We start from the raw sequence: 16,661 nt of genomic DNA, 5'->3' as shown, positions 1-16,661 counted from the left end.
AATATACAGCCATGTACATCACATAATTACATAACATCTAACACATAATATTTAAATGCAGACATTATTTAATTATGAATGGTGATTTATTAAACAGCAACTATACATGTTTGGTCAATTTTATTTACAATCATTTTTCATTTTTATTTACAATCATTTAACAAACCTATTTCTCTGTTTACTGGACTTTCTAATAAGAAAGTCCAGTTCTATCTCTGAACATGTTGACTTTGTTGCTTATAGAATATCCAAATGGGCACCACCTGGCCTCTGACATAAGGAGGAATGCATGTCTTTCAGTGATTCTTCTGTATGCATGTTTGCAATTTTGTACACTGCCATACAGGTCAAAACACAAGTTTTTTGCAGCATAGCCGTAAATTCTTTTTGAAAATTTCCTAAAACTAGCACTGCATTCAACATTAGCTAGCTGCAAGAATTAAATATGAAATATGATGCAATATATTTCTTTTCCTAGAATTTTTAAACATTATATTTTTCAGTCTTGAACATAATTAATTGATGAAGAAAATATATGCAAAAACATTATACATGCCCTTTAAGAGACCTAGGGGGTTATTTACTAAAGGCAAATCCACTTTGCACTACAAGTGCAAACTACAAGTGCAAAGTTCACTTGAAATTGCACTGAAAGTGCACTTGGAAGTGCAGTCGCTGTAGATCCGAGGGGGACATGCAAGGAAAATAAAAAATAGCATTTTAGCTTGCACATGATTGGATGATAAAATCAGCAGAGCTTCCCCTCATTTCAGATCTACCCCTCAGATTTACAGTGACTGCACTTCCAACTACACTTTCAGTGCAATTTCAAGTGCACTTTGCACTTGTAGTGCAAAGTGGATTTGCCTTTCGTAAATAACCCCCCTAGTGTTTAAATAAATTGTCACCTACAGCTCCCTGCTTTTAAGATCTGCTGCTGCAAAATTTCTGTGTCCAGTTCCTCTTTTTGCTGTTCTCACTACTATGTCAGAGCACTCTTTACGGAAGTCAGCCAAGGCCAACGTACACGTACAACAGGAAAATATAAAAAACAGTAGTAAAAAATAGACAATGAAAACTTAATGCTGTTTCTTTACATTATTGCCACATAGCCAAGTATAATTTTACACACTAGGTCCCTTATGCCACAAAATCTAAACTAATCTTTTTTTGTTAGAGTTCATATTAAGCAATGTACAGCCTAAACTTTTAATGCTCTTTAAAGAAAGTCAACACATTTTTCTTCATGAAAGTTCAAGACAAAAATCAGTTAGTCACTTAGGGATTCATTTAAAAAGCAGTGGTGTGGTCTTATGCCACTTACACACGATCGCACATTCCGACAACAAAATCCATGTTTTTTTTCCGACGGATGTTGGCTCAAACTTGTCTTACATACACACGGTCACAAAAATCTTGCCGGAAATTCCGAACGTCAAGAATGCGGTAACGTACAACACGTACGACGAGCCGAGAAAAATGAAGTTCAATAGCCAGTGCGGCTCTCCTGCTTGATTCCGAGCATGCGTGGAACTTTGTGCGTCGGAATTGTGTACACACGATTGGAATTTACGACAACGGATTTTTTTGTCCAAAATTTGAGATCCAGATCTCAAATTTTGGTTGTCGGAAATTCCGACGGAAAACGTCCAATGGAGCCTACACGCAGTCGGAATTTCCGCCAAAAAGCTCCCATCAAACATTTTCCGTCGGAAAATCCGACCGTGTGTACGCGGCATTACTGTGGCCATGCCACTGCTTCAAGAAAAAATATGGCACATTTTTGAGGATACAGCAGTGAGCTTTGCAAATGTGCATAGCTCTCTGCTGGCTTTGGGACTATTATAATGAAAGAGTACAAAAAAAAAGCTAGGAGGAGAGCTCACTCACCTGACCTGTCAAAGTTATGTGACCAGCTGTAATCTAACCAGAGAGAACTCCATAGGACTCCACCTGCTGTAAAATGCAGGCTCCACACCTCAGCCTGCATTTTACAGCTCATTTGTAAAATGCAGGCAGCAGTGTGGAGCCTGTGGTTGAGAACCTTATGGAGTATTACAGAGAGAGGATATCAATATCATTTTTTTATTATAAATGGGCCCCTTCATAACCTTGCTAATACACACATGTCACTCTGTGGACTCTGCTTCCATCTTAAGGCTCCAGCAGTAATGATTCACTACAGTTTAGCCCAGTAAAGAAAGTCAACTTAGTGTGAAGATGCTAAAGTATATTCTACAATATCCATGTTGTTTCAAGTGCACAATTATGACTGCAATCTCTTCATTCATGAATAAACAATACAGTCCGCAGCAACCTGCAAATAACAGTATTACATGTAAGGCGTAGAAAAATAAGATTGACTAATATTTTTTCCTAGATTAGATGCACTGATAAAATATAATAAAGCTGTTATGTAACTCTTTTTTCAGTCTGTAGACAGACACAAGTATATAACTTTAATCTAAAAATAACTAAAATTCTAAGCTGTAATTTACAATACAAATAAAAATGTGAAGAGCAGTTTACAAATCAGATTTGCCAATCTATTTTTTTTTTCCGTTTTACTTAAAATGATCTCCCTGTTGGTATTTGTCATACACAACAAACATACTGGTGGTATCTCCATAGCAAGAGGGCTGTGAACATAGGGACCCCTTGATGTATTATTACCAGCCCATATGCCCTTTAGAAGCCCAGTTTTGGGCAGGCATCTGACCTTCCCTTGCTACTAGTGCCCCACAAAAGTATTACTGAAATGAAATGGAGGAAGGTGTTATTTACAAATGAGCTGCCTGTGAGTTGTAAAAAAAAAAAAAAAAAATACAACACAGATATGGTTCTGTAGTGAAGATGTTCACCAACACTAACCCTACACAGATAGTGGATACAAGGTTTTTATGAATTGTTTAATAAAGTAAATACCTGCTTGAAATGGGTGAAGATAAACGACCCCAAGGATCCTTTGACCAGTTAACCAGAGCATGTATAGGAAGTTGTAATGAAAAAAACTGTTGCGTTTGTCTTTTCGAAGTGAATATAGTGTGACTGTGCTGCACCGAGAAAAAAATGTGTATACCACCTAAAATGTATTATAATGAATCCTCAGAGCACCTAAACTCTAAAAAAAAATCTCTAAACAAATACATTGATTATGTGCACTCCTATATTGAAAAATATATATTATTCACTCTAGTTAGTATATTCAGTGTTGTTATTAAACATATACCATCAAATAAACAAAAGTGTGTGTGATAGAACCACATAATCCGTAAAATGTATCAAAGTAAAACTACCAAAAAACAAACAAAACTTAAAAAATCAATTAATAGTTTTCTTTTCTTCTTATGAAAGTCTGTGCTTCCCCAACCCATGCATTCATTCTGCCATATACAGTACATAGCTCCCAACTTTCTGAAATGGGAAAGAGGGATACCTAATAGCAAAAAGTATTTGGGCAAAGGACCCAACCCTGTCACACACCCCCATTAAACAGAGAATTAATACACAAAAATTGATTGCTTAAATTCACAGGTGATCTTTTGCCACTAACTTTATATATATATATATATATATATATATATATATATATTTATATTATATATTATATTATACATCAAATCAAAATGAGGGACAATGAGGAGGAAAGAGGGACAGGTGGACTTTGTTCCAAAAAAGAGGTACAGTCCCTCCAAATCAGGGACAGTTAGGAGCTTTGCAAATTTATTTGCCATGAACCCTGCTCAGATCCACCCAGTGAGCACAAAATTACTCAACAAAAAAAATGACCTCTGAGAAAAAATTATAAAAAATGATCTAACAGCGCCTGTGTTATGAAAACTCTGTCAGCTACAGCGACTCCTTCACAGACTTTAATGTAATATTCTCAGAAAAAAAACAGGAATGTACCGTAGTGTAGTATATAGATGAAAACACTTTATTAAAAAGTTTAAAGTTAGTGTCACTCATACATCACCCTGCACCAGTATATGAAGAATAAAATGTACTCAGACATTGGATGAGCAAACACCGGTCTGAACCTATGTCCTCCACCACTCTGACCCAGAAACTCAAGGTGTATTTACCTAGCCACTCCTCCCAATGCAGACATCCCAAACTGGAAAAATTAATTTCAGGGAGGTGGCAAACTCATTTCAGAGAGGTGGGCATGGCTTAAACCATGCTACATATTGCGCGTGACTTAAATGGGGTGTGGTTTTATAGAGTCTGAGATGACTTACATAGTGCAGAATGTAGTAATGTTAAATAGGGAATGTACAGTGCGGAGTGTATGGCGGTGGGTAGTATGTGCAGGAGAGGAGTGCGGAGTGTATGTAGGTGGGTGTAAAGTGCATGTGAGGAGTGTGGAGTGTACAGTGGCGAGTAGTATTTGCAGGATGCTGTCAGTAGGGCAATGAACGGTGTCAGTAGTTCTTTATTTTTATTATAATTTTTTTACAATTTTATTTTTTTAAATATTTTTTAAAATTTTTTTTGCTTTTCACAATGATTTGGTGTGGGGGTAGTGGACAGTGTCAGTAGAGCAGTGTGTCAGTAGTTTTTTGTTTTTAATATTCTCTATTATTTTTTACAATTTTGTTGTTTATTATTTTTTTAAATAATTTTTTAAAATATTTTTTTTCACAGTGCTTCTGGGGAAGGGGTGGGGAGTATGTGACGGTGATGGTGTCAGTAGGGCAGTGGATGGTGTCAGTAGTTTTTATTTTTACATATTGTTTTTTTTACAATTTAATTTTTAGTTTTTTTTTTTGGGGGGGGGGCTTTGGTGAGATACCAGGGGTCTAAACAGAACCCTGACATCTCCCCTTTGAGACAGAGGAAGAGGCTGAGGACAGAGATTCCCCGGTCCCTTTCTCAGCATTGAAGATAAATGGACAGGAGATAGAGGCTCCCGTCCATTCATAAATTGAGCATAGTAACACACAGGTTAGATAAAAAAGGAAGATGATTTAAAGATTGAACGAGTCCACAGTATTAGAAAACCTCCAAACTTATCAGCAGATCTACCCCAAAAAGTTATTGTGAGATTCCAACTATACGAAGAAAAAGCAAAAGTCTGGGGGAAATTAAGAGGGCTACCTGCTCTAAACTATGAGGGAGTGGAACTTCAAGTTTTCACAGATCTATCCCAAGAAACCCTGGCTAGAAGAAGACTTCTAAAATCTTTACTGGAACAAATGCGAATGAAGAATATAAAATACAGTTGGGGGTTCCCGGCATCCCTAATAGGTCAGAAGTAAGTCCCAAGTCCCGGCCATCCTAGGGTGGTCAGAAGAAGGAAGACCTATGCAGAATGAAGAACAGTGGCAAAACACGCAAAGAGTTATAAGAAGGAGTTAAAAGAAAGGACAATGAAGAGAACGTTTAGTAATAGGTCATAGGAGAGTGAGATAAAATAAAGTGGGCTAAAGCCGTGCAGATCGGAGATGGGGGGGGGGGGATGGTTGGGGAGGGGGAGGTGGGTAGAGGATGGAGAGGAAGTAAATAAAAATGACCTGGTCGAGAGGGCAATAGAGGAGGCTGGGGAATCGGATACTCGGGCCGCCTGTGTGCTCCTGGCCTGACCCCCCCCTTTGGTTTCGGGGGGGGGTCAGAGGGGGGCATGGTCAGATCCTCACCCCAAGATAAGAGAATCGGTTCCACTGATGGTCCTGGGGCCAGAATGGGGCTGAGGGGAGGAGGGAGGGGGGTAGGGGGGAGGAGTGGGGAGGGAAAAGAGGAGGGAAGAGGTACCTCTCAAGATAGAATAGAAGTAATCTGTGGCAAAACCGGGACCCCCTACAGGTACTATCAGTCCCTACTGGACACCCCCTACCTTAGGGTATTTCCAGATTGCGAACTAAGGCGATGAGGTGGTCAGAAAGAGATACAGGGAGCTTGGAGAATAAAAGATGACAGTAATGAAAAACTTTTTTGACATATAATGTTTTGAGGGTTAAATACGCCGACAAAGAGACATAAAATCTTAAAGGAGGTTAAACAGTATAAATCAGGGGTGGTCTTCCTGCAGGAGACGCATATCTCCCAGGAAACAAATGTGAAGCTATACTCAAAAGATTTCCCAACATGGTACTATGGGGATTCAACAAGAAGGAGGGCAAAGGGAGTAGCAATTGGAGTAGCCAGGGAAGTTCGGTTCATATTGGAGGAAAGGATGACAGACCCCGAAGGACGATATCTCTCCTAAAGGGTAGATTGTGTGAAATGGAATGCACACTGGCAAACATCTATTGCCCCAATAAGAACCCAACAAATTACCTGAAGGAGGTCATGGGAAAGTTAATGGATTTCAAAAAGGGAAATGTGATAATGACTGGAGACTTGAATTTTTGTATAGAGCCTAGAATCGATAGTACGTCTCGTGTACAGGGGACTAGAAATGTCTAGTTTAAAAATGATAAAGCAGAAAATACATCAGTGTTGGACATATGGAGAGTGCAACAACCTAGGACACAAGACTATACATTTTACTCCCCTGTACACGGTTAGTACTCTAGGATTGATTACATAATGGTAGAACACAGGCTATTAGATCTGGTAATTGAAACAAATATAGAAATAACAACACTCTCAGACCACTCCCCAGTGATGATGTAAATTAAGGTACCAGGAGCTCAAAGAAGGACCTATTCATGGAGATTAAATGAAGAATTAATATAAGATAAGAAAGATAAAGAAATAGAACAATATTTTACAATAAACGACATGAAGAAGATATTGGATGCCATCTTATGGGAGGCTCATAAGGCCTACATTAGGGGCATCCTGATTGCTATAGGAGCAAGGAAAAAAAGGAAAGAATAAAAAACACGGAAATTTTAATAAAAGAAATATATGAATTAGAACAAGGACATAAAAAATTACATAGGGCGTGATCTGGAGCTGTACCAGGCATTAGTAATAAAAAGAGATGAATTAAAGGATCTAATGGAACAGGAGACGAGAAGGGTATTAAATAGAACCTCAAAAGAAAGATATCAGTTGGGAAATAAAGCGGACAAATATTTAGCAAGAATGCTGAAGAAAAAAAATCAGTAAGCTACATAGAAAAAACACAAAATAACAAAGGGGAAATGGTATATTCGACAAAAGAAATAGCGAAAGTGTTCCAGAACTATTATGGGGCGTTATAGTCGGTAAATCAAAAGGAGCAACAGGAAATAGAAAAAACAGAAAAGATTGAAGAATTTCTAAAAAAAGCTAGGCTACCCCAAGTGATAGAGAGTAAGCTACTTACCTTAGAAAAACCCATAACAGATGAGGAGATTAACATAGCGTTAAAAGATTTGGCTTTGGGAAAAAGTCCAGGACCAGATGGCTTTACGATTTATTATTAAAAAAATTTAAAGAAATTTTAGTACCAAAATTATGTTCATATCTGAATGGACTGTGAACAAAAAGGAGATGAGTAGGGAAGCCTTACTGGCCTTGATAACAATCATTCTGAAGGAGGGGAAAGATAGTACTTTAAGTTCAAGTTACAGATCAATATCTCTGTTGAACGCAGACACAAAATTATTTGTGAAAGTCTTAGCTACAAGGATGAAAGACTTAATGACCGACCTGGTACATGCGGACCAGGTGGGTTTCACCCCAGGAAGAGAAGGGAGAGACAACGGAATGAGAACATTGCTCTTACTTCAGAAAATTAGGACGGGAGCTACCCCAAGCCTACTCCTGTCGATAGATGCCGCAAGGGCATTTGACAGGGTGGACTGGGGATTCATGATGAATACATTGGAAATGATGGGAATAGGCCCAAAGATGATCCAATGAATCAAAGTACTATATAAACATCCTACTGCAACTGTAAATATCAATAGAGTTGCATCTCCCTCCTTCGAAATGTATAACGGGACAAGACAGGGGTGCCCCCTCTCACCACTCCTATTTGTGCTGTCACTGGAACCCCTCCTAGCAACGATCTGAAATAACCAGACATAGGAGGCATTAGAGCGGAGTTCCACCCAAAAATGGAACTTCCACTTTTCTGGTTCCTCCCCCCTGCCCTTATTTTAAAAGTCAGCAGCTGCAGTATTTGTAGCTGCTGACTTTAAAATCTGACCTTCCCTTGCTACTAGTGCCCCACAAAAGTATTACAGAAATGAAATGGAGGAAGGTGTTATTTACAAATGAGCTGCCTGTGAGTTGTAAAAAAAAAAAATACAACACAGATATGGTTCTGTAGTGAAGATGTTCACCAACACTAACCCTACACAGATAGTGGATACAAGGTTTTTATGAATTGTTTAATAAAGTAAATACCTGCTTGAAATGGGTGAAGATAAACGACCCCAAGGATCCTTTGACCAGTTAACCAGAGCATGTATAGGAAGTTGTAATGAAAAAAACTGTTGCGTTTGTCTTTTCGAAGTGAATATAGTGTGACTGTGCTGCACCGAGAAAAAAATGTGTATACCACCTAAAATGTATTATAATGAATCCTCAGAGCACCTAAACTCTAAAAAAAAAAATCTCTAAACAAATACATTGATTATGTGCACTCCTATATTGAAAAACATATATTATTCACTCTAGTTAGTATATTCAGTGTTGTTATTAAAAATTAGAACGGGAGCTACCCCAGGCCTACTCCTGTCGATAGATGCCGCAAGGGCATTTGACAGGGTGGACTGGGGATTCATGATGAATACATTGGAAATGATGGGAATAGGCCCAAAGATGATCCAATGGATCAAAGTACTATATAAACATCCTACTGCAACTGTAAATATCAATGGAGTTGTATTTCCCTCCTTCGAAATGTATAACGGGACAGGACAGGGGTGCCCCCTCTCACCGCTCCTATTTGTGCTGTCACTGGAACCCCTCCTAGCAACGATCTGAAATAACCCAGACATAGGAGGCATTATAGCGGAGTTCCACCCAAAAATGGAACTTCCACTTTTCTGGTTCCTCCCCCCCTCCGGTGTCACATTTGGCACCTTTCAGGAGCAGATACCTGTCTAATACAGGTATTTTTGCTCCCACTTCCGGGCATAGATACCTGAGCCACCCGCGGGTATCTGCGCCACTTCCGGCGCCTTCTCCGTTCCCCCCCCGCTGTCCTCTGGGAGACACACAGGTCCCAGAACACAGCGGGGACCAGTGGGATAGCGCAGCACGAGTCGCGCATGCGCAGTAGGGAACCAGGAAGTGAAGCCGCAAGGCTTCACTTTCTGATTCCCTTACCGAAGATGGCTGCGGCAGCACCCGACAGCCAAGGGATAGATCGGGTTCGGGTGTCGACATCGCGGGCGCTCCCAGGACAGGTAAGTGCCCTTATTTTAAAAGTCAGCAGCTGCAGTATTTGTAGCTGCTGACTTTAAAAGAAAAACGGCAGAACTCCGCTTTAAGATGGGGAGGAGGAGCATAAGTTAGCGGCATTTGCCGACGATGTGCTGTTTTACATCTCAAACCCTAGGATTACAATGTCTAACTTACTGAAAACATTAAAATATTACAGAGATTTATCAAATTTTAGAATAAAGCCCGCTAAATCAGAGATCCTAAATATAAATATAAGCAAACAGGAAGAACAGAGCTTACAGCAGGAATTTCTATTCCCATGGAGGAAGATGGAATTCGAATATTTAGGGATAAGGCTAACAGCGTCCTTAGGGAAAATATATCAAGCAAATTATATCCCATTACTAGATGAAATAAAAACTGAAATAAAAAAAATAGCAATAAGACCCCTCTCATGGATAGGACGAATAAATACCCTAAAGATGGTAATATTACCTAAAATCATGTATAAGTTTCAAATGCTACCTATTGCTTTACCTCAGACATATTTTAAAGTGTTAAAAACTATAACTAAGTTTATTTGGCAGAATAAGAAATCAAGAATTTCATTTTCGGTATTAAGGAAAGATAAAAAGCAAGGAGGATTACTAGTACCAGATTTTAAAAAATATTATAATGCAGTGTTGCTATCACGAGTAGTGGAATGGGCAAAAGAAAAAAATTTTAAAAAGTGGGTAAAATTGGAGAATACAATGAGTAATGCACTGTTAGGGAAGATAATATGGATCCTACCACAATATAGGGCACTAGGAGAGAACACACATATAATGACATGAAATGCACTTAGAACTTGGGATTTAATACACAAACAAGGTAAATAGAAATATAATTCACCATTAATTCCACTGAAGGAAAACAATTATGTTACTCCGGGGAAAGGGATAGTAGGTGGTAATTGGATAAAAAATTAAAATGCATAACTCAAAACAAACAGAACACAACAAAGCAAACAGAATATTGGCATGCATTAAAAAGGGGATTAATTCCAGAGATAAAACAATAATTCTCCCGCTCTACAAGACTCTGGTCTGGCCGCACCTAGAGTATGCTGTCCAGTTCTGGGCACCAGTCCTCAGGAAGGATGTACTGTAAATGGAGCGAGTACAAAGAAGGGCAACAAAGCTAATAAAGAGTCTGGAGGATATTAGTTATGAGGAAAGGTTGCGAGCACTGAACTTATTCTCTCTGGAGAAGAGACACTTGAGAGGGGATATGATTTCAATATACAAATACAATACTGGTGACCCCACAATAGGGATAAAACTTTTTTGCAGAAGGGAGTTTAACAAGACGGTGGCTACTCAATAGAATTAAAAGAAAAGAGGGGGGGCATCGATAGTTCCAAGAAACTATTAGATAAGCACCTGAACGAATGCACCTGAACGAATGCAACATACAGGGATATACAATGTAATACTGACATATAATCACACACATAGGTTGGACTTGATGGACTTGTGTCTTGTTTTGACCTCACCTACTATGTAACTATTGTAACTCAGAGATATAATAAAAAAGGGGAAATTATGCACATTTCAAGAATTAAAACACAAAACAGATTTGATGGTGGTTAGTGAATGTCAGTATCTCTAGCTGAAGCATTTTCTAGCAACTTTGCTCCAACCGATAAGATCAGAGGATGGTTTAACCCCGCTGGAGAGGTTCTGCACCGTGGCAAATACAAGAAACAGCATATCCTGGATCTATAAAATCCTAATGACAGCAGAGGGGCTGGAGGTTCCGCCATATATAAAAAATGGGAGAAAGAATTGGGGACAGGAGGGAACAAGCAAAATATAGGAAATATTTTGAAACTGGTACATAGTTCCGCGGTAGACACAAACACAGCCAAAATGAATTACAAATGCCTGACAAGATGGTATATAACACCAGATAAAGCATGTAAATACGAACCAGGGAAATCCCCGGAGTGTTGGCGAGGTTGCAAGGTACTAGGGACTATAGTCCATCTGGTGGGACTGTCCAAAAATAAAAAAATATTGTCAAATATAGTCAAGAAATAGAAAGTCCCAAAATAAGGGACTGGATTAGTAGAGTAGATGAGACATATAACATGAAATACCTGAGATATAGCAGGGAGGAAGAAATGGAGGGATTGGCAAATAAATGGAAAGATTGGAAGACGTTTAAGAAGACAAGGAGATATATTGAGGCGATAAGTTGGTAGGGGAGGGGGAACCGGGTGAAATGGAATAAAAAAGATAAAGGTTAAAGTGAGAGGAAGGGAAAGGGGAGAGGGATGGGAGGTAGAGGGAGGAAAAGTTCAGGGAAGGGGGTGGGAGGATTTGTAATTGCTTTTAATATTATTATTAATATTAAGGTTGAAATTTGACAGAAAATATTGTATGCTGGTATTTTTGATATAATGAAATTAAATAATAAAAATAAAAAAAAGTAACACACAGGTTACTCTGCTCAGTTTTCACAGGACACAGGAGCGATCTTGCTCGCTGTGTCTAATTCAGAAAAGGAAGGGGCCAGTAAATGACCGGTCCCTTCCTCCGCTCTCCATCCTGACAGATTCCCACAGCTTGCGGGAGAGGAGTGGAGGGAAGCCAGCTGTGGGGGGCAAGGGAGGGCGGAGGAGGAGGACAGGGAGCCAGAGAAGAACGGGGGGGGGGGGTGAAGGACACAGAGGGGAGCCGTAGAAAAACAGGGGGAGAAGAACAGGGGGGTAGAAGGACATGGAGGGGGGCTGGAGGAGGAGGAAACAAGGAACAGTCGGGGATGATCGGTGCAGCAGGAAGGACAGCTGTTATTACCAATCTCCCTTTATAGCTTTTTAGCCGACAGCAGTGGGAGGGAGAGAAGGAGAAGCGGATGTCAGCTATACAGGGAGATCGGTGTTCACAGCTGTCCATCCTGCTGCACTGATCATCCCCGACTGTGAACCAGGGGACCACCCAGGATCAGCCCCACAGCTGGGATATCGGGTAGCACTTGCGGGTGTCCGGGAGCCACCCCCGAAATGCGGGTGGCTCCAGCACCTCGCGGGAGACTTGGGATGTCTGCCAATGCGTTTCATCATCATGACTGTCACAACCCGCCACCTACCTGTACCAACCGCAGGGGTCCTTGCACTCGCAGCATGTCAGTCCTTGGCACTCTTGTTGGTGGCCTGTGTGTGCCCTGTAGAACCCCCTTGTGAGTATGGTGAGGCCTCTAGCACATGTCTGATGGCATCCTCATATCAAAATGGCAGCACCAAAGTGCTTCCTGTTATAGACAGCAATTGTATCACTTCCACCACACCCTCCTGAGGTAATTTCCTGTTTAATCACTATAAAGCTGATTCCAGAGAGAGAGTGCTCAGTTGTTTTAGAGCTGTCCACAGTGTGTACCTGTTGCTTGCCGTGTGATATTGCTGCCTGACCTTTGATAAGTTTATTGACTCTGGTCCTTTGCTGCCTGCCCTGACCTTATGCTACGTTTGACTTTGATTATTGGACTTTCCCTTTTTGTACCACGTTTTTGGAAACTGTGCTGGATTCTTCTCCTGAGTATCCTTATCCAAGGTGTGTACCCCTGCTACTGGGCTCCCCATACCTAAACGCTGACAATGACTTTGTCAGGGGATCAGGTTTTTTAGACTTTTTTCTGAGTTTTGACATATGCAGAGCTCTTTAAGATTTCATTATAATGTATAGGAAATTATACCACAAAGACCAAACCTTACAAGAATAAATAAAGAAAAAGAACGTTTTAAAAATGTTACCAGCATTCACAAATTTTTGAGGCTCATGGTGCGTGTAGAAAAGTATTCATCTTTTCCACAGTAAAGTGTACAAGTGTAGCAGTTGTACAGATTGCAAGTGGATTTCCTGGCAGATTTAGGATCTCTTCTTTCTGACAGCTCATTTTTTTCCCCAGTGGGAAACGGGAGCACTCAATTTACACCTTGGCATTGTAAGGTCTCATGCACACTATGGGGGTTATTTACTAAAGGCAAATCCACTTTGCACTGCAAGTGCACTTGGAAGTAAAGTCGCTGTAGATCCGAGGGGGACATGCAAGGAAAATAAAAAAACAACATTTTAGCTTGCACATGACTGGATGATAAAATCAGCAGAGCTTCCATTCATTTCAGATCTACCCCTTAGATTTAGAGCGACTACACTTTCAAGTGTACTTGCAGTGCAAAGTGGATTTCCCTTTCGTAAATAACCCCCAAATGCTCTTGATGCTTTTTTTCTCCTAAAGGAGTTTAGCAGAAGCAAAAACGCAGTAAAAACCCATGTTTTGCATGGGCATTATTGCAAGCTAATGCGCATTAGCGCGTGTTCCTGCATCTGGCAATAATATATTCTATTGGCTATAATTCTGGCCATTAGAATGCATTAGCACAGGAATAAATACGCATAAAGGAGCTTTTGAGGATTTTTTATGCTCAAAAGTTCGTCTCCAAAACGCACAAGTGATTTTCTTTTTTTGTCTGCCATTAGACTCCTCTGCCACTAAATTAATGAAACCCCCTATAGTGTGCATGTACACATAAGCTAACATGGAGGAGAGTTAACAGGCAGAGAAAAAAAATGCTCAAAGAAGCAGCTTCTTTAAACTGCAGTGTGCATGAGGCCTAAGACATGACCCCAACCCTCTTTCACTGTATGCGCTGGACTACAGAGCATGGTGTGATTCTGCAGAATACACTTCTGGCACTACCCACAGCAATGGCAATGGCAATGGCAATGACAAAGACTAGTGGCTTTCAGCACCATCTTTCTCTTCCTTATGGCCAGGATAATGAAGAGGGGAGATGTCACTATGACTAAAAAGACACATTATTTATCACATATTTATGTTCAACAAATGGGTGCAATATTAATAATTTGTGTATACTTTGGATTTAAGTTAACAGAGAGTTAGTCAGCTGAGGGTTTATACAAGAATTCAGTCTTAATTTCTTATAGGTTTCCAGGCACCCCTCATGAAAGATTTATGTTTACCAAGGTTATTTAGCATTGCCTAGTACAGTATGTCAGAAGAAACGTCTCGGAGTTAATAGGAGGCCTCCTGTGGTCTGACATTTGCTGCATGTCAAAAGCTTGAACTTGATAGTACGCACTCTCTCCCAGCTCCTAAGTATCCATAGCAGTAGCATAGCATAGCATAACATCTTCACTCTTATGTGAAGATGTGATGTACACTCAGGAGACAGCATATGTTAGCAGCGTAAGATCAGACAGTTGGCAGAAAGACACTTTTGTGATAATGTAGGATGGAATGTTCAGAATTGTGATTGGTTCTTTTTATGTGCCAAAGGGACTTTATGCAAGTATTAGCTGTATAGTAAGCCTCAGTCCATTTGCCATCTTAAAGTGTGTGGAAGCGGTCAGCATCTGAGTTTTGTCGTATCATAGGAAAAACATGTCCCCCCTGAATAAATTATTCAGCATTTTAGGATTCGGCCAGAGGCTTTGTGTATTCACGTTGTGAACTTCTGTGTGAATCATAGCATCCTTATAATTTACTGTAGGGCTTACATTATTCCATGTATAATATGAATAATTTTTAAACAATACAGTTGTCGACGTCATATTTACATTGAGTGTGATTGCTTTTGCATGCTTTTATGTCAGAAGGCTATGTATACATAGATAATTACGCTTTCCTTATTGCAAACTTAATGAGGTGACAAGTTAGAACAAAGTACAACCTTCATCTGATTAAAATCACAGAAAACATTCAAGGCTCAGCAATCACAGACCTTTCCCTTGTACCCCACAGACTTTTGTGCATGATTATTGTACAGATTATTGTAGTTCAGCCATTTAATCCTGTTCATTCACCAACTGCAATGCTCTCTTCTTTCTCTAATCTGTGTTTCAATATGTTCTGTTATAGGACAGAGAGCTGCGTCCAGAGGAAATAGAAGGTAAACAACATTTGTATGCAAAAACAAAACAATATAGTAAATAATATAATATGTGTTATGGTCTATGATGCAGAAGAATTAATGTAATAATGTATTTTTACACAAACCTTTGATCATATGCGTACACCACAGTAATACTGACTGATACATTCCTGAAACTAAAGTGATATTTTCCTCATTATTACTTCCTAGGCATATTTTCACAGTGTGAGATTTTGACCATCAATGATCACTGTGTAAAAATACAGACCCCTCATGCACAGCTTGAGGCATATTATTGTCTCTTCACATATACCTCTTTGTTAACCTGTCTTTGTTTGTCTGACCTCCATAGGGCGAGTACAGTATGGTTTCCTGCCACCACATCATCCACTATTCCGTTGTCAGCATCATTAGCATCACTTCCTGTAATTTTACCACCATTGGTGGATCCAGTTCAGTGAATGGCACAATGAGGAACTTATAATCAGCAATAAAAAGAAAGCTTCTCCTACCCTCTGATCAGCTGAGCTCCCCAATACCCTCAAGATGAGTACATCTTGTTTTTATGGGCCCTGACACAGCAACACAAGCTGTATGCTTGCCACTGACCAGTGCACCCAGCCGCTCAGGGTTTGTATTGCTGCTGCTATCCCAGGGCAGCCTAAAAACAATAGTAAACTAACAGAAAATAAAATCTCAAGGCAAACTGATCAATAGATAGTGGTGGTTTGTTGGTGAACTAATGCTGGGCTTATCATACTAAGTGCAAACTATATGACCAATCATTATCAAATAAAAACATGTTGGAAAATCTCCTCATGTCTATAAGGATCTAACGAGTCTCATTTTAGTTGAGAGAGGAAATCGGAATCGGTCATTATTAACTGTTAATCGGTCTCCTCTGGCTCTTACACCATTGATTGTGGATTTATATGTTTACTTCTCTCCCAGTCAGCAGTCTCAGCATTCCACCAGATTGTTTGTTACATATTTCATTTTGTACTCTGGTCTCCTGCTTCTTGTACCCTAAATCCCTGTATTCTGCAGTCCACCGTCCTAGTTGTCTGTCCCACCTGTGTCATGTTCCCCAGTCCAGTAACCCAGCTTTGCCTTTTAAATATCCTCTACATAATTGTCTGCTGTAGTTAGTTTGTTCTTTGTTGTCCAGTTAGTTTTTCTGATTTAATTGTATATGTCTCTGTACTTCATGTCTGTGTGCTTTATATAAGTTTTACTCATTCTCCAACAATTGCTGTGTCACTTAAATTTTTGGGTGAATTTGATTTTTCAAATGTACCTTAAAGTGTTACTAAACCCACAACAGTAAATGCAGTAAAGCATACTTGTTATACTCACTGTGGGGCCTAAGGGGTTAATCTTGCGCATTGTGTAAAAAGGCTGTTTGATCCTGTCTTCTCTGATCCTCCCCTTTTTCCACAGTCCCCAATCCATC

At 39.8% G+C, this 16,661-nt stretch overlaps 1 protein-coding gene across 5 annotated transcripts in view; it reads left to right on the top strand.

Annotated features, from left to right (window-relative positions):
• The window catches only part of CABP1 (calcium binding protein 1), an 80,591-nt gene that overhangs the window by 40,770 nt on the left and 23,160 nt on the right, over positions 1-16,661 (top strand). For all 5 annotated transcript variants that reach the window (XM_073629290.1, XM_073629291.1, XM_073629293.1 and 2 more), the window contains one exon: positions 15,196-15,226. In XM_073629290.1, coding sequence (XP_073485391.1) covers positions 15,196-15,226 — 31 coding nt within the window. The remainder of the gene's footprint in view (positions 1-15,195; positions 15,227-16,661) is intronic.

Source organism: Aquarana catesbeiana, linkage group LG01 (assembly GCF_042186555.1).
Source record: "Aquarana catesbeiana isolate 2022-GZ linkage group LG01, ASM4218655v1, whole genome shotgun sequence".
In the NCBI taxonomy this organism is placed as follows: Eukaryota; Metazoa; Chordata; class Amphibia; order Anura; family Ranidae; genus Aquarana; species Aquarana catesbeiana.
Note: the sequence above shows the minus strand (reverse complement) of the source record. Positions and strands in the feature narration are given on the sequence as shown.